The following is a 23,394-nucleotide window of genomic DNA, read 5'->3' as shown; positions in this document are numbered from 1 at the left end:
CTTTGCAATCCATTCAGTGAAGGCACAAAGCTCAGAAAGAGTTTGGCAATTACCAAACTACCTGGCCCAGTAGCACAGGACTTTGTTGCCAAAGTCCTCACCTTCTGGCACTCAGCACTGTGTTCTGTTTCCACAGACTGAGAGCTGCAAGGTGACAACTCCCACACAGGGAGAGCAGCAGCTGCTGGCCAAGGGTGCTCCTCCTACAAACAGCCTGGGCTCAGTGGGGCTCAGCCACCTCTGCTCTGGTGGTGTCTGGGCACTGGGAGGGGATCCAGGCTCAGGGAGCACATTTCTAACTCAGCTCCTACCACCTGAGGATGGATCCATGTCAAATGGACCCATCCTGGAGGCCAGGGGCCTGGAGGGCCTTAGTGCTTGTTCACTAAAGCTGTTCTGCTCTGGAGCTCTTTGGCCTTTGAGGAAATGCTGGCAAAGCCATGGCATGGAAACCTCTCCCTGCACTGCCTGGGTTGTTCTGGGATCAGGAGCCCAGAGACAGGATTCTGAGGTCTGGCCTTGCACGGGAGACTCCCTGGAAGCTGCAGGGCCAGTGGGGATGTGCCAGCACTGCCCTGCTGACCAGGGACTCTTCCCAGCAGTTCCATGGGAGCCCCGTGGGCTCAGGCTTGCACCATGGCTTCACTGAGGCTGAGGGAAGCAGGAGCTGTACCTGAGATGCTGCAGTAAGCCACACTTCGATACTCCAGTGCCTCCAGGGGTTTGAAGGTCACCTTGATTTCAGCCGAACAATGCGGCCCGATTTCTCCCTCCTACAACAGAAAGAGACAGCAAAACGTGTCTCTTCAAACTTCACAGTTCTTGTTTTCAACCACAGGCCTGTAAGCCTTGATTTAGAGCATCAGTGATGAATGAACAACACAAGGAGCCCAAGGAAACCCTCCAAAGCCAGCTCAACACACCACTGGAAGCTCTCAGTGCTCAGCTGCTCAGCTCCCACTGTCCACAATATTCCTGCTGCTCTGACACAAGCTCTTGGTCACATCATGCTGCTGTCAGCTACACGGGATGTACTGCCACTGTGCACTGGTGGCTCTGGGCCTTAGATGGGCCATAGGAGTAACCAAGAAGAGAACATGATCCCCTTCCTTGAAATACAAATATTAGTTAAGCTGTTTTGAAAGAAAGCAGAGGTTGGGATTATTCTGGGGTTTGCTCCAAGATGAGAAGGGATTTTGCCCTGTGCAGACACCAGGCATTCATCACCTCTCACAATGCCAGTACTCAGAATCAGGGCTCTGCTTGATGGGAGCACGTGGCAGTTTGCTTGCAGAAACAGAAAGGGAAAAGGTTTTCTGTCCCCGTGTGCAGGAGAACTCAAAATTTAGACCTTCCACCCTTGTGTCCAGGCTCACCGATGACACTGGAAGGGACACTCAGAAATAGTGCAAGGCGTGGTTACAGGAGGGGATTGGCACTTCTGAGATTAACCTTGGGCTGAATTTGGCCTCCTTTTCCCAGGAGCCACTGCAAGCTTCAGGTCAGGGTGTGTGAGCTGGCAGTGCTCCAACAGCCTCTGCTGAACCCCACGTGTCAGGGGAGCCCCTGCTACAGGAACTGCTCCCTGTGGACACTGCAAGGACACGCACCGAGTGCCCTTGAGCTCGAGCCCTGCAGCAGAGCTGGGCTTTGTCAGGCTCCCAGCCCTGCCTTGAGCCTGCAGGGCAGCAATGCTTTTAGCAGGGAGCTCTGCAGCCACCCCAGAAACTCCATGTCCTCCCTCTCAGCACATCGGGCCAGCTGAGGATCTGCCCAGTGACCGCAACTGGGGGGAAGGGGGGCAGGGGTAGGGTGCTTGGGAGGAGGAAGAGGAAGAGGAGGAGGAGGAAAATGAGGTTCTCAGCTATCACTCACCATTGGCTCAATGAAAAAAAAGTCATTGGAGAACAGCATGGGGTCTTCTTGCACCTTTGCCATCTCCTCCTGGACCATGCTGTTCAGGAGGGCAGTGCGATCTTCACAAGAGCCCTTCACCTTCTCTATTTCTTTCTCCTCCATTAAGTTTTCCTGCCACACCTCTTTTGGCAGCCGCAGCAAACGACACTGCCTGCAGCCACAGGGAGAGACAAGGCCAGCAGATTGTTTAATAAGCCACATCTTTGCAGAGAGAAGTGTGAGTGCAGGAGAGCAAAGCACTCGGGGAGGAGCAGCAGCAACAGCTCCCCAGCAAAGGCTGACCCCAAGCCGTGAGGGTCCCACATGGATCAGAGCATAACTTGCTGTTCACTGGCACAGCAGGTAGCTTTACTCCACACTTGCAAGCTTAGGAGAGGTTTCCAAAACCAGCATCCCTCAAGAGAACCTCCTGACTCAAAGCCTCTGCCAAAAGTGAGGCAGAATCCACCAGCTACCTCAGCTGGCTTTTCCTACCACTGAGCCGCTCGGAGGATGCAGACAAAAATCATGGAGCACCCACTGCAGGGCTTCCCTGGGAAGGGGAGATGAAGCTGGGTTGCAGCTATGTGTTACCAGCATCGCTCTTTGTTTCTTCCATTTTGGACCTGCCCTGTTCCCTACGCTGCCTTTCACAAGAGCATCCCAGAGCACTTCCAAAGGAAACGGATGAATTCAGGCACCGTATCCCTTCAGTGACATTTGAGGTTTTATATGCAATATGCATGAAAACAGAGGCTCTGAGAGGGGAAGGGACTTTGTTGTGCAGGAGGGAGACAGCAAACTCCTGGAGAGACCTTTTCATGATCCAGAGCTTTTTGGGTCCCATCCCAGTGCATGGTAGTAGAATGTCCTGGGAGGGAAAGGATCCTGCACTATCTCCTCTCCTAAAAACATCCTCCCTGCTCTGAGATCTCAAAAGCTTCTCTGACAGCAGGACAGTGGCCTTGGAGCTAAACCCATCCTGAAGACTGGAAGTAAGAACAACAAAATGTCCTGGTGACAGTCTAGGACACAAACAAGCATGAAAACAGATGTAATTGGACAAAAATCCACAAAACAAAAACCAGGTTGAAGTTTACTCTGGGGAAACTTAGTTGCTTCTGAGGGAAAAGTGGATCACCTGGGGTCCAGGCAGAGTCAGGCAAGTGGGAGAAAATGGAAATAAACAGCCCAAGGAAGTAGCTGGACAAGGTACAGGGATTTTCTTTTAACACAGAGAGCTTGTATGGAAGTCAGACACTGTGTAACTAGACAGAGAACAAAGGAAAATTAAGAAGCCCAGGGCACTAAATGACCCTCTTTCTAGCCATTCAGGCAGGCAAAGGTAGATCTCCTGGTCCTTTGCAGGTGATGCAAAATGGCTCTGGGGAGTGTGAGCGACCTGGCCCGCAACAAACAGGGGCTTGCCACGGCCATTTGAGCATGGCAGTTTGCACAGATTTTCAGTTTTTGCATGGCAGTTGGCACAATCACGCTGAGCAAAAAGGGTGCAGCCAGCCACCCTCCTTGTGTCTTTTGGCTGGTGTGAGGTGCTTGCCTTTTTTTTTTTTTTTTTCCCTTTCTTCTTTCTGCCTTTTTTTTTTTCCCCAGCAATGTTTTACAAATGATGAAAAGCCATTGCTGCTGCTGCTGCCAGCAGGAGTGTGCTAACTCAAACAGAACCCCCCAGGAAGGATGCAGCTGTCCAGGCCCCTGGCTGCAGGGAGGGTCTGAGCCTGGTGTTAATATCAGAGGATAGTGTGAAAGATACCTGTGTGTGGTGTGAGCAGCTGAATGATCTGCTCTGTACGGTGGCAGAGCTTAAGGAAGAAATGGAAAAGCTGAGGAGAATTAGGGAGAGCGAAACAGAAATAAACTGGTGGAGTTACACCCTTCTAACCCTGAGAAAAGCTCAGCAGGAGTCAGAAGAGCCCTGCCCTTCCTGCAATGAGGCAAAAGGAAGAGACCTAAGAGACAGTGGGGAATAGATATGGGTCTCTATTGGGGAGGTAATAAAACTCCTTTCTGACCCCCACCACCTACCCAGGTGCCCTGACAAATAGGTATGAGGCCCTGGATCCAGAGGGTCTGGCAGATGACACTAAAGAAAAAATTCTGTCTGGAGAGTCTCCCAGTTGCACTTGGTCTGTCAGACAGATCACAGCCTCAAGTATTAAGAAGAAGGGTAGTGGTAGTAGGTGACTCTCTTCTAAGGGGAGCTGAGGGCCCTGTATATTGACCAGATCCATTCCACAGGGAAGTGTGCTGCCTTCCTGGAGTCCAGGTACTGGATATCACCAGGAGATTCCCTAATAACTAAATGAACTTCATCTGTTCACCACTGTCTGGGGTACAGTGACCATGAAATAACAGAGTTCTCAATATCTGGTGAAACAAGGAGGGGCATCAACAAAACTTCCTCCTTGGACTTCTGGAGGGCAGATTCGGTCTGTTCGAGATTGATTTGGAGAGTGCCTTGGGAAACAGACTTTAAAACAAAGGGGTTCAGGAAGAATAGACATACTTCAAGAAAGAAGTATTGAAGGCAGAGGAACAGTCTTCCCCTGTGTGCTGAAAGACACACTGGCGGGGAAGACAACCAGCCTGGACGGGCAAAAAGCTTTTGAAGGAACTAAGGGAAAAAAAGAGGGTGTATCACCTTTGGGGCTGGCAACTCAGGAAATGTTTAGGCATGTTGCCAGGTCAGGTAGGAAGAAGATTAGAGAGACAAAAGCCCAATTAGAACCTGAGGAAATCCAGTCATTGCAACCAACCCTTCCTTCCCAAAATGCCATTCCTGCTTGGAGTATAAATGGAACTGGAATGCTGAGTGCTGAGCTCCTGAAGCCCAGGGACACACACCCTAGTGCCAGGGATGGTTTACTTGGCCTAAACCATTCAAAAGCACCAAGACCCCACTGAGGCCATATGTTAGTTTCAGTCTTGGGCCATGTATCTCCCTGAAACGTATCTTTCAAACCAACCTCCTCTTCTCTTCATTGTCTTCTTCCTCTGTAGGAAAAGCCTTCCACTGGAAGTGGGCTGTGATGTTACTCCGGTTTTCAATTAACAGGGTCCTGTGGCTTGACATGGTGATGAAAGTCTTGTCAACCTCCACAGAACTCGTGCTCAACACAACATTGAGATCTACAGCCTCTCCGTGGAGCTTTGTGTGGAAAATTTCTTCACCTGGAACAAAGCAAAGGGGAATCTTTGCTCAGCTCACTGGCTGATGGGAGCACAAGGAACAGAGCAAACCACAGGCCACAGAAGAAAGTGTCACAGTTTTTAGCTGAATGAGCAGTTCTGTGGATCAGTCCATTGATCACATCCTGACAGCTCTGTGTGTAGAGCCTGAGGATGTCCTGGGCAGCTCCTTAAACACCTTCTTTCTGAGTGTGTTTGTAGAGATTTGGCCCCAAGGTGACAGGATGTACAGGGAGATTGGTCAGTGTGCTCCAGTGACCCACTCAGATCACTGGGATTTCTGCATCAAAGTCCTTTGGGTGACGCTGAGGAGCCCTGTTCAGTCCTGGCTTGCCCAGGGTCTCCCCAGGCATCCCATGAGACTCCTGTCTCTCCTGATCCCTTGGATGCCCTATTGCTGACCAGCAAATATGCCTGGGGGCATGTGGGCAGCAAAAGGAGGCCCAGAGGAACAAGTGAAGTGACAGCCCACAGCAGGAGGGGACACAGGGGAGGAAACACAGCCAGCCCGGCTCTGCAATATGACAAACCACTACGAAATGAACACCATGAAAATCATCATCATCTCCCTGTCCAAACCCACAGCCACATCAGTCTTGAAATATTTGATATTGTTCTGATCTCAAAAACCAAGCTGGAGAGTTGCAAATAAATAAAAAAGGGATAAAGGAAAGATTAATAAGTAGAGAGCAGCTTCTACATTAAGACTGAATGGGATTCCTCAGTCTGGAAATCAAATGGGAGATGGATGTGAGAGGTTTGCAACAGCATGAACAGCCTGGGAAATGGGGACAGGGAAAATTTGTTTTGATTTGTCACAAAAAAGGAACTTGAGGGCCTGAAAATGTTGTTAGACAGAAACTACATCTGTGTGTAAGGGCAACATAGAAAAAGGGTCTGTGACAAGCCAATGGAGAAGCAGCATATGGGCCAGAGGTGTGCAAGAAATCCATTGCATTGGAGAGAGTCTGATGGAGACCTCACAGACAGCACTGCCCAGGAATAAAATAAAACTTCACCCAGGCATAGCCACATGGTAGTGAAGAATCAGGGATCCTCCTTCCTCCACTCAGCAACTGCCAGCAAAACAGGAGTCAAAAATCTTAGGCTGTTAGAGGGGATGCCCTTTATCAAGCCCCTGAACACCAACGAGTTCTCAGTTTGCTGTGGGGTGAAGCTGAACAGGGGAGGTACCTCGGGAGCGAATGGAGGGGGAGGGACAACAGGGAGTGATGGTGGAGAACTGTCCTGCGCCCCTGCAGGGCCCAGCACTCACCTGTGTTGCAGCACAGGGACCCGAAATGGTCACCGTTGGTCAGCGCGTGAAATCCCACTGTCACCTGCATGGTGTCACCAGCACCCAGAGTTCCAGTGGCTGGCACCACGGAGAAAGGACTGCAACACAAAGAGAGGGGTCAGGGCTGGGGGGACACCTGGCCATGAGATTGCTTCTGCAGTGCAGCTCACTTCAGCTCACTTGGCAAGCAGGGAGCAAACCAACCCCAGGCAGCAGAAGACAGCCAGAACAGACAGGATCAGAAACAGCCACTGAGCCACTGTGAGGAGATCCAGCCCTCACAAGATCCTGGGGGTAAATGACCTCAGCTGCCCCACATTCTGCATCCAGCTCTCTGCAATGAGACTCAAGGGTCCAACTGCCAGCAATCCCATCCGAGAATGGTTTGTGAAGAGCAGACAGAGGGTTCAGAGCTATCTGCATGCACAACTTGACACTGACTGCCTCGGGAATATCTCTTTTCCTGCTGCCTATAAACCTCACCTCAGGAGATGCAAATGTTAGGGGCACTGCCTGTCCTGGGAATTCCTTACAGCCCAGGAATCAGGCAGGGAGAAGGAACTTTTCCTTGAAGACCAAGGAATGGTCACTGTTGAATTTGCAGTGTGGTTCTTTAGTTTATTTTACTTTGAAAACATCCTGATTTAGCCTAAAAAGGGACATTTTATCAGCATTTCAGTGGAAGCTGCTCTGAAAAGGAGCAATCCAAACTCTGAAGGAGTGCAAATGCAGATTAGAGCAATCCAGTGGCATGGAAACCCCAAAGGAGGGTGCCATTTACAATCTGAAGGATCCCATCCCAGCTAAATGAAGCACCATTAGCAGGAGCACATCAAGGAAGCAGAACAGGAGGTTTTTGTGTATTTACCAGCAATGCAGTCTGGGACTGTGGCTTGTCATCCAGGCTGGTAACTGTTTGCTTGGCCCAGCAGAGAAACTGTGCAACGTGTTGGAAATGCTGATGCAAAAATGTTGGCGCACTTTGGATTTAAGAGGAGCAATTAGGATTGGTCACCAGGTGAAGAGCTCTTGCCTGACAATCACAAGAGTCTGTGCTTTGATGCTCAAGGACAGCTCAGGGAAGATGTGCTTCTGCCCAGCAGCTGCTGGGCTTTGTGCTCTTCTACAGCCCCACTGAGGAAACAAAAGTTCCTGGCCTTGGTGCTTTGCTGCTGGTCAATCTGTCACTTAAAAGCGTGCTCTGGGGAGTTTGGTGATGAATGCATCACACACAAAAATACAGAGAACATCTGGCAAGCTGAGCTTTATTCGTGTCACTTGCTGCAGGTTCTGCTCATGAAGGACCTATTGCTGCAATGACGGGCCTGACCTGCTCCCATTCCCAGGTGAGAACATCCCTGCTGGCTGATGGAGAAGCCTTGGGCCAGCAATGTTGATGTGCTGGACGGGAGACTTTGGAGGGAGGGGAGGAAAGACAAGGCCCCAGCAGCCCCAGAGCCAGATCAGTGCTCGTGCTCCTGCATCTGCCCCGGGGCTGATGCCAGCACTGCTGCAGCTCTCTGCTGGGGCGTGGGGGGATCAGGGCCTGCTCTGGGCAAGGCAGAGGGCTTTTTTCTTATTCTTTTGCCAGAAATTTCACCAGAACACAGAAGCTGCCAGTTAAGGGAATCCCTGGCCACACTTCAGCACTCCATTCCATTCCATTCCCACTGCTGTCCCATGTTACATGCTCCTCAGATGGCAGGATGGGAATAACACTCCTGACTTCAGGGGTTGCCTGAGAAAGAAGGTATCTTCTTCTTTTCAAATTATCAGGGGAAGAGGATCCAGCCAAGTCCAGCACTCAGTTGTCAGGACTGAAAAACTGAGTGCAAATCGGCCCCTGCATCTCCTACATCCCACCCTGGGCTGTACCCCCCAGACCCCTCTGTTCCTGCTGTAGCAGTCATCTCTCAACTCCTCTGAATTTCAGCCAACACCACCAAGCTGTTCCCTGAGCCCACAGACAGAAGAGCTGTGAAGGAGACATCCCTGACACTGTAATAACCAAATGAAAACCACTGCCAGGAGATGGGGCTGGCAGGCTAAATTTTGGCCTTTTATTTGTAAATTGTGAGCTGCTCCTTAAGACAGTTCTCATCCTGTTAGATCTGCCCTTTCAATGAATCACTGCTGCACCCAACAGGCAGAAAAGATAAGGTATGGAGAGGGTTTTAATAGGTTGTTTTCTTCTGCTTTTTAACTAGGTCCATTTGTTTGTTTGTTTTCCTGTATGGCATCTAAAGACAGGTCCAGATCTGCCAATGGCACCTTGCAATCCCCAGACACTGGTCCTGCTTTGAGCAGTGTGTCTGCTCAGATGATTCCCAGCAGGAGTTATTCTATACTTTTCTCTTCTAAAGCAGCCCAGATGCTTTTCACATATTCCCTAAATGTCTCCTGTTTCCTGTACACCTGTGCATATACCTATGGGCATGTGGGATACTGAGAGGCATTAGAGGAGCTCGACCTTTATGACAGTTCCCAATGAAGAATTTGTGATCTTTTGACAAACATTTACCACAAGCCAAAATGAAAAAACGGCAGAAACACAGGAACTTCAGAGTATTGAAAAAGAAATCTCAATGAAAGGGGACACAGCCTTATTCAGAGATTTAAATCATGTGTTTGAAATTTTAAACTGGCTTTCAAAGGTTCATCATGGAACAGAAGAGGTGACTGATGCCCTCAGCTGACAAGGGAAATCAGATCAGCTTTAGTAACAGGAACAGCACAGGCTGCCCACAGCACAGCTCACATGAGGCATCTGATGCGGGGAGCACTGGAAAGCCACGTGCCTGTGGCCTCCCAGAGAATGGCTCTATTTGGCTGACAGTGGTGAGAAAGCATTCCTGAAGCTGCTTGTGCTCAGGAGGGTGCAAGCCAGCGACCAACATGTTCCAGCACCCCCCAGGAAATCTGGGAGAGAGAAAGCTCAGAGGCTGCATCCTGCTTAAAACATGAGAAGCAACAGCAAGCCCCACACGTCCTGCCCACTTCCAGCCAGGGCTGCAGGGCAGCAGCTCTGATGCTCTGGCTCCTTTTGCTGCTCTTTCCCGACTCTGTTATCACCCAAAGGTGATATCCTTTGCACAAGAACAGATGGGCTGCCTCACCTCTGGGTGCTCAGCTGGAAATGAGCTTCCCGGTTACCGGCATTGCGAACCAGCAGAGTCTTCTGGCTGCTGGACTTGACCGGACACACGGAGAAGTCCAGCTGGTCAGGGAAGTCCAGGATGGCTCGGGCAGAAATGGCCCGAATTGGCACAATGATCTTTTCCTTTGCAGTGAGGCAGACGAGCTCGTGGGAATAATCCTGCAGGAAAAGTAACTCCTCAGCACAGGGTATTTACTGCCATCCCCATGGCAGGACGAAAAACCATTTCGTATAACTCATCCATGGCATCAATTTACCTATTCCACCCCAAAACGAACAATAAGTTCTACTAATATGTCACATTTTAAAGGCACCAGTGCACTTTGCAAAACCTATCTCTGTGGCATTAAGCTCTTGTGTCACTTGGGTCATACAAAGAACTGCCCTAGGCCACCATAATCTTTACTCTAAATTTTAATGATGTTAAATAATTCCTAAGTTCCTTCTAAGGAACATGAAGCTAGGGAACACAGAACATTCCTCTTTAGGTTTCTATATTCCCACTGTCTGAGAATAGGACAAAGTGTTAAACTGACTCAAAGCAGCAAAAGGTAGATGAGAAAACAGCTGCACCCAAAGAGATCCTGCACCTCTGGCCTGGTGTAGAAACATCAGCTGGCTCAGAACTCCCCTCTAACTTTGCCTTTCCAACCAAGTCAGGAGAAGAACAGTACTAAGAGGCAGCAGGATGCTGTTGGAAAGAGCCTCTCTTTGTCTCCCTGCAAGGCTTCCTCCCTTCCATGCCATGTCCTGAACCCTTCTGTATGAACAAGCCTCCAGATCACAGCACTGAGATCAGACTTGCCAGGGCCTCAGCACTGGTGTTCAAACCTCCAGGCAAGAGCCCGTTTGGCACGGAATGGGTGCCAGCTGACACAGCAACCACAGTGACAGGCATGAAGACAGAGCCACAGCAGCGTCACTGCCACAGGCTCTGGGCTCCCAGCTCTGCCTGCAGGTTGTGCCTGCCCTACACGAGCTCCTGCAGGCAGGTGTCCAAGTGCCCTGCAGCTCAGCCAGCTCCTGCTGACCAAGGGCACCCGGAGCCCAGTGTGCCTGTGCCAGGCCGGGCTCACGGGCACAGCACATCCTCTGCCCTGGCCCTGCAGCTGTACCATGGTCAGTTGTGCTCTGGGACAGCACGGCTGCAAGGCTGGAGAACAGAGGCTGTGAAAAAGCACCACCTTTGCTCCAGCCCAGGGTGAGGCAGGGAAGCTGCTGGCAGTCAGGAAGGAGGAAAGCTCTCTGACCTCTTTGTTCCTCTAGTGTTTTCCATAATAATGCAACCCCTTGCACTGTACCTAGAGATGGCTGAACATCTATCAACACTCCTCTGTCATTTTCATCCTGTTCCCTGTGCATCTTCCCTTGGGAATGCTCAGGAATGTGCAGGGAGGGGAAGCAGAGCCTGTCAGGCCTGGTTGCAGTGCCTGACAGCAGTGCCAAGGTGTGACTGGCTGCTGCAGGCCGCCTGCCCACAGCCTGGAGCCAAGCTCCCAGCTCGGAATGGGCTGGACCCAGAGTGCAGGGAAAACAATGGCTTTGGAGAGAATTCTGTGCTTTGGCTCCTCCAGTCTCACCTTGTTCTCGTCGGGGGTGAAGCGGACGCGCACACGGGCAGAGCCGCCTGGTGGCACGATGTGGTACACATCACTGGGGCACGCCAGCTCGAAATAAGGGCAGCTCTCCATGCACACCTTCACCATCCGAGCAATCTGCAGCAAGGACGTGAAATGATGATTTTGCCACTTGTGGAAACAGGACGAGAGGAGACCTGTCTGTGCCCTGGTGCCATCCCTCCTGGACCCCTTTTCCAAAGCACTTTCAGCTGTGCAGGCACAGGCACATCATTCACAAGGGTGAACTTGAATCCCTTCTCTCTGCGTCCAGCATTTTGGCCGGGGCCGGTAGGGCAGAGCCTGGTGGCAAGGAAGGGCCAAGCAGATCAGCACCAGCAGGATGGAGACAGAGCACCTGAACCAAGTCATCTGCATATTCAACAAGGCCAGAAAACCTGCTGGCTTCTGCCTGCACGCAGCCATGCAGTCGTGTTCCAGAGGGGGAATGTGCTCCCTGAAAGCAAACCAGCCCATTGTCCTGGGGGAAGGAAGAAATTCCCTTCTAGCAGATCAGGTTTGGGTAGGGACGTTCTGGGGATACAGTCAGACAGGCAGACCAGCAAGAGAGCCCAAAACCGGTGGCCTTGCTGGGAATAAAAGCAAATCTGAAAAGCAAAAGAAGGATCACAGCAAGACAATCCCTAAAACAAGGAGATGGCAAAGAGAATTTAAATGGGCAGTAAAGCAGCAAGGAAGAATCATAAAACCATGAGAGCAATCAGCCTGCCAAAAGTGATGGAAACACAGCCAGGCTGTGCCTATCGACGATGGGCTTCAAAGGCATTTTCTGCCTGGAGAAACATGACCAGCACTGACTGACAGTGTGCTTCCAGTATTAAAAGCCAATCTTGGCCCTGCAGGGGTTCTTGCTGCCTGTGCAGGCAAGCTGGGCTGCTGGGCATTGCTGCCTGCAGCCAGCAGGCCAGGTTCTGCCCTCTGGGACTCACAAGATGAAGTTGTGAAATACCATCTCTGGTGGGGAAACCTCAAACAAGCTCTGCTTCGGGGAAGGTGGTGACAGCTGGAGAGGCGAGAGAGAGCAGGGAGAGGTTCAGCTGCTGGGAAGAAGGATCATGAAGGAGAATCTTACACTGATCCCCAGTGAAGTACAGGCTCTGGGTGAGCACATCTGCCCAGGACACACTGGGCAAACAGTGGCTCACCCACCTCTGCTCTGGGCTGATCGAGAACTGCTTGATCAGCTTAGAGCAGGCTCAAGCCAAGCTGCTCTTTTTAGTTCTCCAGCTTTCCTTCTCCAGAATGCCAGGCAGCACTTACCTTAAGCACAGCCCTGTGCCCACTGGGACACTGACTGAGCACTCATGGAGTAAAACCCACAAATTTACACCATCTCTATGGGAAACAATTTTGGGACGTCCTTTACTCTGAGACAGGGAAACCGAGGCCCACACAACTGCAAATATCAGATTTGATCTAGATTTTAGGCATCAGTAAGAAGAGAACAGTACCAGAGGAGGTGTGACAGATGAGGTGATATTTGGCTGAAGCCAAAAGGTCATGAAGTGAAAGAATGGAATTTGTTGGTTCTGTGTGCTGTTTGTGGTTTGGATTTGTTCAGGTTGGTTTGTTGTGTTGCTGTGAGCTGGCAGAGGGACGGGGTTGAAGACCTGGCCAAAAGGAAGGAGGATGAGAGGGGAGGGGACAGAAAAGTTGGCTGTCAGGGAAAAGGAAAGTTCCCGAGTACTCTCCAAGGGGAAAGGGGCCAGGGACTGTCCCAGCCAGGTCCAAAGGGGATACAAAGATTGCAGTTTTGTTGGAGGCTGGCTTTGCTGTCTCCGGGGACAGGGAGACACACATCCAGCTCAGCTGAATTGTTACCAATGAACAGTTTTCTTTTGCTTTGATGATTTTGTCCCCTTTCATTGCATTTAAAAGTTACTGCCTTTCTAACAGAGGTAGCAGGTCTCCTGTGTGACTTCACGGGAGATACAGGCTGCTGAAGGGAGTGGCTGCAGCACACTGTCCCTCAGTTGTGCCCTTCCCTGAGGTGTTCCCAATGCCCCTCTCAGGGCAATCCTTCACCAGTGTGTGCCTTGTCTCTTGCTGCCAATTTCCTGCTCAACAGCCCACCTCGGTCACCTCCCCATTGGACTGTGCTTTACACTGAGCCAGTCCTGCAAGAAAAGCAGCTTTAAACACACCTCTAAGTAGGCACTGATCCAGACAAAGCACATCCATTCCCCTTGGCCCAGGGCGAGTCCCCTGTACATCTGGCAGCCTGCAAAATCTAACACCCCGTCAGGGTCCAACACATTGTTCCAACCCAAAGCAGTAATGCAACTTGTTTTGCTAAATCTGAAGTAATTACTGCAGGTCCTCAGCCTTCAAAGGCCAACGCTGCCACTGTGGAGGGAATCCTGTGACCCTGAGCATTTGATGGTGACCACACCAAAGCAAGAGGTGGCTCCTTCAGCAGGAGAATGGCAAATGGCAATTCTGTGCCTTTGTGACCCCAGCCTTCTCCCCATTGCTTAGCAATGGCAGCTACACTCCAGCACACCCCAGCGGCTTCAGCAGAGGTTATTTGTGTTGCCTTAGTGCACATCAGGACCCCCAGTGCACCACTCTCATCAGTTTGCAATGACAGCACGACCTGGACACTGAGGTATTTTGCTGGAGGCAAGCCTGGCACAAGCACACACCCTCTTCAAACTTCACATCAAACAGAAAGGAAAAGAGCAGGAAAAGGCTACCTTTGGACCAGTCTCACTCAGGTCTATCCATGGGCCAATTCTGGGCAGAAAACTCCCAGTGCTGGCCTCCTGCTTTGTGTTGAGAAACTTCTCCCTCTGGAACTTAGAGGGAAGCACCTGAAAGGGAAAAAAAAAAACAAACAACAAACCAACAAAAAAACCCCAAGAAAACCACAAAAAAACCCCACCAAACAAACAGCGAGAATCTCAGAGATGTGCTTGCTCAGAAAGGCTTTTCTTGAGCAAGTGGCACTGGTGAATAGTTTGTGGTCACAGCCACTAGGACAGTTCTGGAAGCCCTGGAAGTCACTTGCTGAAATACTTCGCGCCAGTACATTAATAATACGGAGCGCCATACACACACTCCAAGCACATGGCTCTGTCCCATTAGTCTCGCCGTGGTTGGTGTGACATGTCTGGGGATTTCTGCTCTTTGGGCATTTGTTTCCTCTTAGGTCTCATTGGATTGAGGCAGTGACCTTTTCAGAGAGTGGGGAGGAGCTCCCAGAACTGCCCAAACTCCATTGCTGCACAACCCTCAAAACTCACAGCGAGGAGACAGCACTGCTGGCTGAGTTCAAGAGAAGCAGGAAAGAAAAGCTGTGCCAAGAGTGAGGTGCACAGGAATGTGTCCAAGTGTTAGCTCTCTCTGTTAATTAGCATTTGTCTTCTCTGTCTGGGCTGACAGAGCCCTCCACAGAAGAAAACAGAGGGCTCTCCTTGACAGAGCCTCAGCAGTGGGGCATCTTCAGTCAAGGGAGCTCCAGACAGCAAGGGACCTTTGTGTCCCTGACTCCAGCGCTGCCTGCAGGGCTGGAGCTGTGCCCACCCAGCAGCTGAGAGAGAGCAGCTGCTTTGGAAGCTCTTCCAGCTGGGACCAGCCGTGGCTCTCAAGGCTTTGGGCAGAGTTGGAGCTTTCCCCCCTCATGCCCAGGTGCCCAAGGGCAGGCTGGTCAGAGCAGCACAGGTGAGTGCCCAGCCTGACAGAAGGGATTCCTGTGTCAAAGGGGAGGGAAAGGAGCCCATGCTGGGGGCTTCAGCTGAACACTGGTTCAACTTGGCTCCGCTGGCATAGCCAGGCCAGGCACTGGGCTGTCCCTGAAACATCACACAGTGTTCCCTACTGCCCCAGGACAGCCCCCAGCAACAGGAGCACGGCACAGAGGTGGGGAGGGGGTCTGCAGCTTCCCAGCGCTGCTGGACAACGGGGGCAGGGAGAGCAGGGACACCAGGGGAGCTTCCAGCCTTAACACAGCCCCAGTGGCTACTCACAGTATCAGACTTCAGTCTGTCCCTGAGCAAAAGACGAGGTGCTGGTGTCTTTTTCGGGAATCCAGAAGCCATTCTGAAAGGAGGATGTCGCAGATGAGCGATAATGCCTCAACAAAACTGGAAGGAGCAACAATGGAGCTCTGAAAATCCAGAACCCAATTCATGGCAGACTCAAAGGATTTACTGGTGCAAAAAATTTTATATTACTGGAAAGTAACAAGAGACAGAGCCAAACTTGCCCCACCCCAGGGAGGTACCTGGGCACTCCCACCTTGCCCAAATCTGCATTAATCCGCTGGAGTCTTACATTTTGCGAGACCTCACCACAGAGAAGACCAGAAGAGCATTGAATGGGATGGGATCCAAGGAATGGTGATATTTTCTACTAAATCTCTCTCTGTCACTTTCTTTCTTCCCCCTTCCCAGCCCCCTCCCTCCTCCTTTTCCTATTTCTTTCTCCCTCTCTCTTCCTCACATTTACTGTTACATAAAATCCAGACTATTGACTGTGGCCTATGGTCTCATTTTGCACCTTAATTCAGGGGCATCTCCTTCATAATTTTAATAACCAGATCATAACAACCCACTGAAATTCGAACAGAACTCATTCACCTAGAAGTAGTTTAAATAAATACTATAGGAAAAAATGTACAGACTGGTATATTTAGGAAATGTTGCATTTCTTCAGTGAGAAAAAAGCACCATCAGTAGACCACATATTGTTCATCCCCTCAGCTGTACATGCCACCGAGCTGAAGACTGGCATTATCCCATCCTGTATTTATTTCCCTTTGGCATTCTCTTTCAGAGCACAGATGTGACAAACCCAGAAAGCACAACTTGAGTCAGTCTTTACCTTCAAACGAAATGCAGGACTCCCTGGCAGAGACCAGTGCTTGGCGAGTTCAGCACTCCCTGGCAGAAACCAATTCTCCGCGAACTCACAGGACTCGTAGAGACCAATCTGTGCGAACAGTTCCTGTGGCGAGTGGCCGAGTGCCGCCGCCTACAGACGCCGAAGCTGCGAGCGAGCAGCCGGGGCCGAGCTCCGGGCGCTGAGGCCGCATGGCCGGCACAGACTCTGTGGCCGCGTTTGCGGTCACCCGGCAACCGCGGCACCGAGCGCGGGGCCGGGCCGGGCCGGGCCGCTGGGGCCGGGGCGGTGGCGCTGGGCGGGCCTCAGTGCCGCCTCGGTCCCGCCTCGGTCCCGCCTCGTTCCGCCTCGATCCGCCTGCGTCCCCGCTCGGTCCCCGCCTGTTGCAGCCCCGCTGCCCCTCGCTCCCCGGGCACAGCGCGGTGAATTGGCTCCCGGGCCCGGAGCGTGACGGGCCCGGCAGCAGCGCTCGGTGCCGCCAGAGCCTCGGCCCCAGCTCCGGGCTGCTCCTCCACAGCGGGAGGAACCCAGGGTCTCAACAGTTCGTGTTCAGCGCATAGTACAAGTGGGAATCAGCCAGCTGCAGCTCCCGGGCGCTAACATTTAGCTTCTCGTTCTTCGTAGGGACACACAAGTAGCAAAAGTAATTTACTGGTGTAATGCTGAGCCTGCTTTGCTCTCCTCCTAATTCTTACCTCTCAAGACAAAATTAGTAAATAATTCTAGGATGTGTACTGGCATTTGGGGAGCGTTAGACCCACTGCATTCATTGGTGTATTGGCCAGGAAATTCGAACCAAAACCTCTACACTTCATTGGTGTTTCTGCCCGGTTTCGAACTGAAACCGCCACACTCTGGCACTAGTTATACAACAAAATCCCAGCTTCTTGAAAACCAAAACAAAAATGTGTGAAATTGTTCGAATTACTTAAGAAAAAAATGAGTATTCCGTTTGTCACCATCCAAAACTCCTAAAAAATTAAAAGATAAATTACTTTGAACCAGTTTACTTTTCACTACAAGATATCTATCTAGTGAGACCGCACCCTAAATTAAGATAAATTACCTTAACATTCCTACAGCCAGGGAATTTATTTTCTCTCTTCACCTTATATATGAAGAATTCATCCTCAAGTGAAAACAAAATCAGGAACTCCAGAAAAGTAGTAGTTTACATGAAAAAATCCCGGCAAAACACTCAACCACGTTTCATTTAATACTTAAATTTCAAGAGCATTTTAATATGCATTTTCATTGCTACCCTCTTCATGAAATCTGACTGGGAAGACAGAAGTGTGGAAGGAATCAGGGAGGATTTAGGAATACTGAAAAACAAGAAAAAATATAAAGAAGAAGAAAACCTGTTTGGAACATTTCAAATTACGTGTCACCAATGACATTCTGCTGTGAAATGATGGCATCTTAATATCTTCATCTAAGGGACCTTGATTTGAAATATTTATATAACACATGAAATGGGACTCCTGGTAACAATGAGAACTGTCAAGCACTGAAAATAGTGAGTATTGCCATGCAATTTTTTCCTGTCAAGCTGAAATCCTTTCTTTCAGACCTGGGGAAGAAATCTCACTCTAATGCTGTTATTTATTCTTCCTTCCCAGGAATGACTCCCATGCCATCACTGTGGTCACACAGTGTGCCAAGTCACATCTGTCCCTATGTCCCTCTCCACCCATTGGCAAGTACACAAAACCCAGATTTTTTTCTTACCCCAGCCCAGTGGGGGCATTTCTTCTCTAGGAAAGCTTTATCTGCACTGTCTCTTTAGAGAGGGACCCCCAACCTTTAAAGGATGAGTGCTAAATCCTTGTCATCCACTCTGCTCGGAAGCCTCCATCCTTGTGGACTTGGTGCAGCTCTTTTGGCTTTTCAGAACAAAAGGGGATTGGAACATTTTAACATAAACAAAACACAGTTCAGGGGAGCACTAGCATGTGAGTAAAGACCAAGCAAAATTTGTGTCATCCACTTTTTTCCCCCTTCCTCATCAACAGAAACCAGGGAATAGATAATTCTCAATATTTCTTTTCCCCCATTGGAGTGCCAAGAGATACATCTGAACTCAGCCCAAAGCATCCTCCTCAAAAAATACAATGGAAAAGAGATTTCTGTGAAAATGCCCATGTTGTCAGAAGACCAGTGTCTTGCCTCATCTGAACATCTTTTCTTCAACAACTATCAAAAGATAAAATGGAAATTTTGCAAAGAATTCCTGATGTGGGCTGTAATTTCAACCAGACTTTCAGTGTCCAATGATTCCCCTTGTGTACAGCAAATATCCCTGGACAGCCATGTCTCAAAACACCTGCAGGGATGGACTGCCATGTCTCAAAACATCTGCAGGGTGACTTAGTTTCTCAATTTTCATTTGACAATATTCTTGCCAGAAGGGAGTGTGTGTGTGTGTGTTGTGTTCTTTTTTGTTGATGGGTTTCCCCCATTCACACAGAAAAAAAAAATCTATACCATTCTTTTTATTTTAAGAAAAAATTAAAAGTATCCTCAATTAGAAGAACTGATTTTTCAGTCTTAGGGCTGCAACCTAAAATTAGGGATTAACCAAAACTCACCAGATGCACTGTTCCTCTCATAAGTAACTCATATGTACATATATACTTTTATATAGGTATAAAGGTATATGTGTGTGTACAGGTACACGAATATATCCACACATATATATCCTTAGCAGTGCCATGTTAACATCTGGGCTGAAGATCTCAGGGGTCTTTTCCATCCTAAATGGTTCTATGGTATAGAATATATTTGCATCATTTAGTGGCAAAGACAACATAACAAAAGGGAAAAAACTTACCTGCGTTTATGAGAGAGTACATTCAGCTGAAACTAAAAACCACACGACTTTTATTCATGGTTTCTTATTTTTTAATGATTCATATAAGAGAGTAAATGCTTGAGCAGTAATTAGTGTTGAGGAGCCATCAAAAGCAGTTGTTACAGGATTGGGATCTTCAAAGCCAGCAGTCATCATCTCCTAAGATTTTCCACTTGGACAACAAAAACCTGTCTCAAATATAGAAATCAGACAGAAAAAATAAGAACATTGGAACCCAAAAGTACAGCTACCAGCTTTCCCAGAATAATTTAATTAAGACTGTATTCTGTCCAGCTGAAGCTGGGTGCATATGCTGAACACCCCAGCACATAGCAGTAAGCACAGTCAAATAACATAGAAATAGAAGTACATCTACTGTTTTCATTTAGAAAATAATACCACAGTCCCCACTTCCCAAGTACTTCTCTTGTTATCAATACAACATTTAAATCAGCTTATGTCCCTTGGAACATGATGGAAATGGACACAGAATGAGGAATAGAAGTCAAAGTCCTGCTATAATTGAAAACATTGGCAAGACTTCTAAAAATTGAATCTGGACGCTGGAAGCAAAATCAAGAAGCCCCAACATGCTCAACTCTTTTTGAGATGGAAAGCAAAGAAAATAGTAATTTTGAATATTAAACTACCTTCAAGCGAGCAATAGCTCCTTTTAGTAGGTACTATCACTGTTAATAAGAGCTTCTGTTTTGAACTGGTGTAAAAAACACTTCAGCTTGTGGTAAACATTATTGGGAAAAAATCTGCACCATTTCAGAGAGGAATCAAGCCCGAGGAAATGAGTGTACCTGCCCTTGAGGGGAGAGAGGACAAGGATGATGGAAATAGAGAGGAAGAAGGATTCCATCCCCAAGGCTGAGAATCTGTTAAAATCTCATATAGCTTCGAGGAGCCAATTCACTCTATTGTTATACCAGGACAATAAATCAGAGAAAGGCTGAATGAATGGATGAACAGTTAAAAAAGAACCACACTGAGAACAAACCAGTAACCCCATCTAGGTATTGAAAGATGTTGGGTATTTGTATTTTAAATCTTTAAAATGACCATCTTGCCCTGACCATGGGGAGATAAGCACCCTTATCTCCATCTCCTGATCTTTTGTCCAAATACATATCTCCTCTCAGTTGCAGAGCTGACCTGTCATTCTCCATAGCCTCTCCTAAAAGCTCCTGACACCAGCACCTGGTCATCACCTCAGGCTGTCTTGCCTTTACAGTAGTCACACCTCCTTTTCCATATGCAGGAATTGTTAGCATCACATCATGCAGTTCACTGGACATTTCCATCATTATTCTACGCAGGATTACAGGACGTTTTAGTGGTTTTGCTTTGGGCCATTTCAGTCCTTTAACCTAAGGCTGCCAGTAAATCCAACAACAGACTTTGCATTCTGATTGATACACACTCATACAGATTTTTTTCCCCTGTCATGGAAAATACTGGTCTTTATATGAAAAAAAAAACCAAAAAAAAACTCAAGTGAGCTTAAACCCACCAGTTTTGTATGCCTTTCTGAGGCTGCAGCACTTTAAAACTCTCAGCATGGTGTGTAAAGCAGTCAGCAGCTCTTGCTGTTTAATTGTCCTTTTCCCAAACCACTTGCAGTCAGGAAGGGAGCACTGGCATCTCCATGCCCCATCTGGTCAGACAGAGGCAAGAAGTTTATATCCCTCCTGAAGTAACATCTCCTTCAGGATGAGATCTGCTTAGAACTCAGGAAGGTTGCCTTAAAACCTGTCTGCAATCCTGTTAAAGAAAATATGAAAAAGTAGCTAAAAGCAAGCCAGCTGAAAAGTAAGAATAAGGATTAAAAACTTGCAAAAAGCACTGAAGGAAAAATCCTCTGAAGCAGGCAGTAGGTAACATATCTTTGGTTAAGATGGACTACACAGTAAACCTGTCATAAAAGCTTTCTGCAGACCAATGAACAACTATATTTTTTTTAAAAAATCCAATAAGAAGCACTGAACATGAGCCCAATCCAGTATAACTAAATACTATTTCTTGTTGATGTAAGCTCTGTAGGCAACTGAGTGTGGTGCTCAGTTAAATCTCTGGCACTTAGCAGCAGTGAGAGAAGTACACAATGCAGTCTTGGAAGGCAGGCAAAGACAGATGGAAAGAGACAATAAATGAGCCAGTGACTAGATAGAGAGAAAACCTCACCCAGTGTTTTATCTTCCATCTGTTTCCTTATAACTGTACCTTTACAGAACCAGATCTCCCTTCCTGACACTGGAAATGGCACAAGGAGTGTTTAGAACAGGGGGAATGTGTTTAAGTACACAAAAAACCCAAAGCAACAAAATGAAAATCTGAAGGTAAGCATTTGAGAGCAGACACTCTTGAGAAATATTTCTTTAAAATAAAACATTCATTTGTTTCCTTTGTTTTCCTATGTTGTACTTTAATCTGCCCCTTAGAGGGCGGTGGGTGGGGCTGAAGAACATTGAGAGCTAAGCAGAGAAGAGATGAAAGAAGGAAAGATGCAGCTTTGAAACAGTAAAATATCTTTTTGTCCCACTCCCTATCATCCCCTGCAGCAATAGTGGGAGCAGTAGGGAATGTGCTGAGGAGGGAGTTTGGCTGCAAGTCTCAGTTCCTAACAGTACATTTTTCATGGCACTGAGCACAGGTTTTATCATCCTTCCCATCAGGTCTGGTGATATTTGACACTTACATACTATGTTATCTTGAAACCTGGTAAATCATCTTTCATTTAAATTTAAATTGCTCCTGAGGGGCAGAAGGGAAGACAAAACACCCCAAGTAGTTAAAAGCTTGGTAGTGAATGAGTTTCCAGGCTCAATAGACTGCAAGAGTCAGTGCAGTTCTGTTACAGGTTTTCTGTGTACCACATCGCCACAGATACTGCAAAGATACAGAGGGTAAATATTTGCTTCTGTTCTCAAATGTGCAGGGGTAATCCGAGAGCAAAACTTTATCTTCGTCTGCACAGCAAGAAATACTTTGCTGCCTAATATAAAGTCGGTTTTTCAAGTAAAGAGTGAAAGATGAAGCTTTCTTAGGGCTGAAGGGACATTTAAAATGTAGCCCTGTATTGTTTCTACCAAATTAAGCAGACCCAACATGCTGTACTTCAGGAGCTCTGCCTCTCCATCTCACCCTGTACCTACTGTAGCTCTCACCTTCCATCTCCAGACTCAGGGAGAGGCTGAGAAAACCATTTCCAATAGGATTAGCAAATTTAGAATCAATGGGTTTTATTGATGCAAAGGACAGAGGGATTTCTGGTAGCAAAAGAAAGCATACACCTCCACTTCAGGCTCACAATTATTTCGATTTCTTACTTAAAAGCAGCAAAACACTTTTGAGTTGTCCCTGGTGAGCAGTTCTTAATGAGAATGGAGTTGGCATGGAGCACTAAATCAGTGCAACAAAGCACATTATTCCCTGGCACTGACATAGAGGTTTTTTATGGCAAAACCATACTGATTTCCAGAGCATTCTGTACTCAGGCATTTCAGACTTTGCAAGAATTGCAGCACTGAATTTTATCAGTTATGTCAGTTTGATTGGGTTGTATTCCAGCTCCTGAGGAGCCAGCTATACAGTAATATTTTATTGCTTGTATTGCTGACAAAGACTGTATCATCTAGCTCTGGAAATGCACTTAGAGGGCTGTAAATAAAAAGGAAATTTTGCAGAACTAATATTGCAGGTTGTGAATGGCAAGGGGGCACGTTTGCAGTTGAACACTGATAGCACTTTCTGGCTATTTTAGCAATTGGATAATGATGGATGGAGCTACAGCAACTTTGCTTTGGGTCTCAAGGGAGATCAGTGCATACCCTAGGGAAAACCCTGTTCAGTAACTAGAAAATAAAGGCTTTTGATTTAATATCGAAATTAAATACTGAAGACACTAATTCTGCTGAGTAGGAACTTTGCACAGAGCACATTGTAGCACCTCTACAGCACAGGGATGGTGTTCCTGAAGAGATGTCCCGACCTGCATCTACTGCCCATGGGCACCCTTTAGCACATGGCTGGCTTGGCAGGATCCAAACCAGGACCACCCCAGCCAGGGTTTAATAAGCTGCCATAGTGAAGAGCTCCTCTGAGAGCCAGAGCTGCAGTGTTTGCATTCCTGTGTTGTGCTGAGCCTGATCCAACCCCGTACCAGCTGATGGAAGGACTCCTGGTGACCTCATCATGTGCTGGATTCAGCCCTTGGTGCAGTGAGGGGCAGTGACGGTGTTTGAACCTGAAGTTCTTGAACAATGTGGATATTTCACAACTTAAGGAACACATAAAAGACATTTCCCTCCCTTTCAGTGCTCATGTTACAGTTTGTGACAGACAAAAAACCCCCTGCTAGGTTCTTCAAGCCATTGAGCAACTTTCCTTGCGTTTACATTTTTTTTGTTCCTGGAAAAAGAAAAAAAGCCAGACAAAAATATCAGCTGCATCCTCTCAATAATAAACAGTTACTTTAGACAAGGACTGCCTTATTTTT

The 23,394-nt window shown here is 48.1% G+C and overlaps 1 protein-coding gene and 1 long non-coding RNA gene across 2 annotated transcripts in view; both read right to left on the bottom strand.

Annotated features, from left to right (window-relative positions):
* The window catches only part of LOC119705757 (hydrocephalus-inducing protein-like), a 58,475-nt gene extending 53,529 nt beyond the window's left edge, over window positions 1-4,946 (bottom strand). Inside the window, exons 1-3 of the mRNA XM_038148530.1 lie at window positions 4,881-4,946; window positions 1,876-2,068; window positions 674-773 (exon numbers count right to left, since the gene is read on the bottom strand). Of these exons, the coding sequence (XP_038004458.1) occupies window positions 674-773; window positions 1,876-2,019 (244 nt within the window). The 5' untranslated portion in view covers window positions 2,020-2,068; window positions 4,881-4,946. The remainder of the gene's footprint in view (window positions 1-673; window positions 774-1,875; window positions 2,069-4,880) is intronic.
* A 7,190-nt stretch (window positions 4,947-12,136) lies between these two features.
* Window positions 12,137-16,588, bottom strand: LOC119705728. Its single transcript, XR_005258305.1, has 4 exons — window positions 16,019-16,588; window positions 15,163-15,279; window positions 13,891-14,007; window positions 12,137-12,197 (listed from the first exon to the last, which is right to left on the bottom strand). It is a non-coding gene; the product is annotated as an uncharacterized LOC119705728 (long non-coding RNA).
* Between the last annotated feature and the right edge of the window lie 6,806 nt (window positions 16,589-23,394).

Source organism: Motacilla alba, chromosome 11 (genome assembly GCF_015832195.1).
Source record: "Motacilla alba alba isolate MOTALB_02 chromosome 11, Motacilla_alba_V1.0_pri, whole genome shotgun sequence".
NCBI classification, from domain to species: domain Eukaryota; kingdom Metazoa; phylum Chordata; class Aves; order Passeriformes; family Motacillidae; genus Motacilla; species Motacilla alba.
Note: the sequence above shows the minus strand (reverse complement) of the source record. Positions and strands in the feature narration are given on the sequence as shown.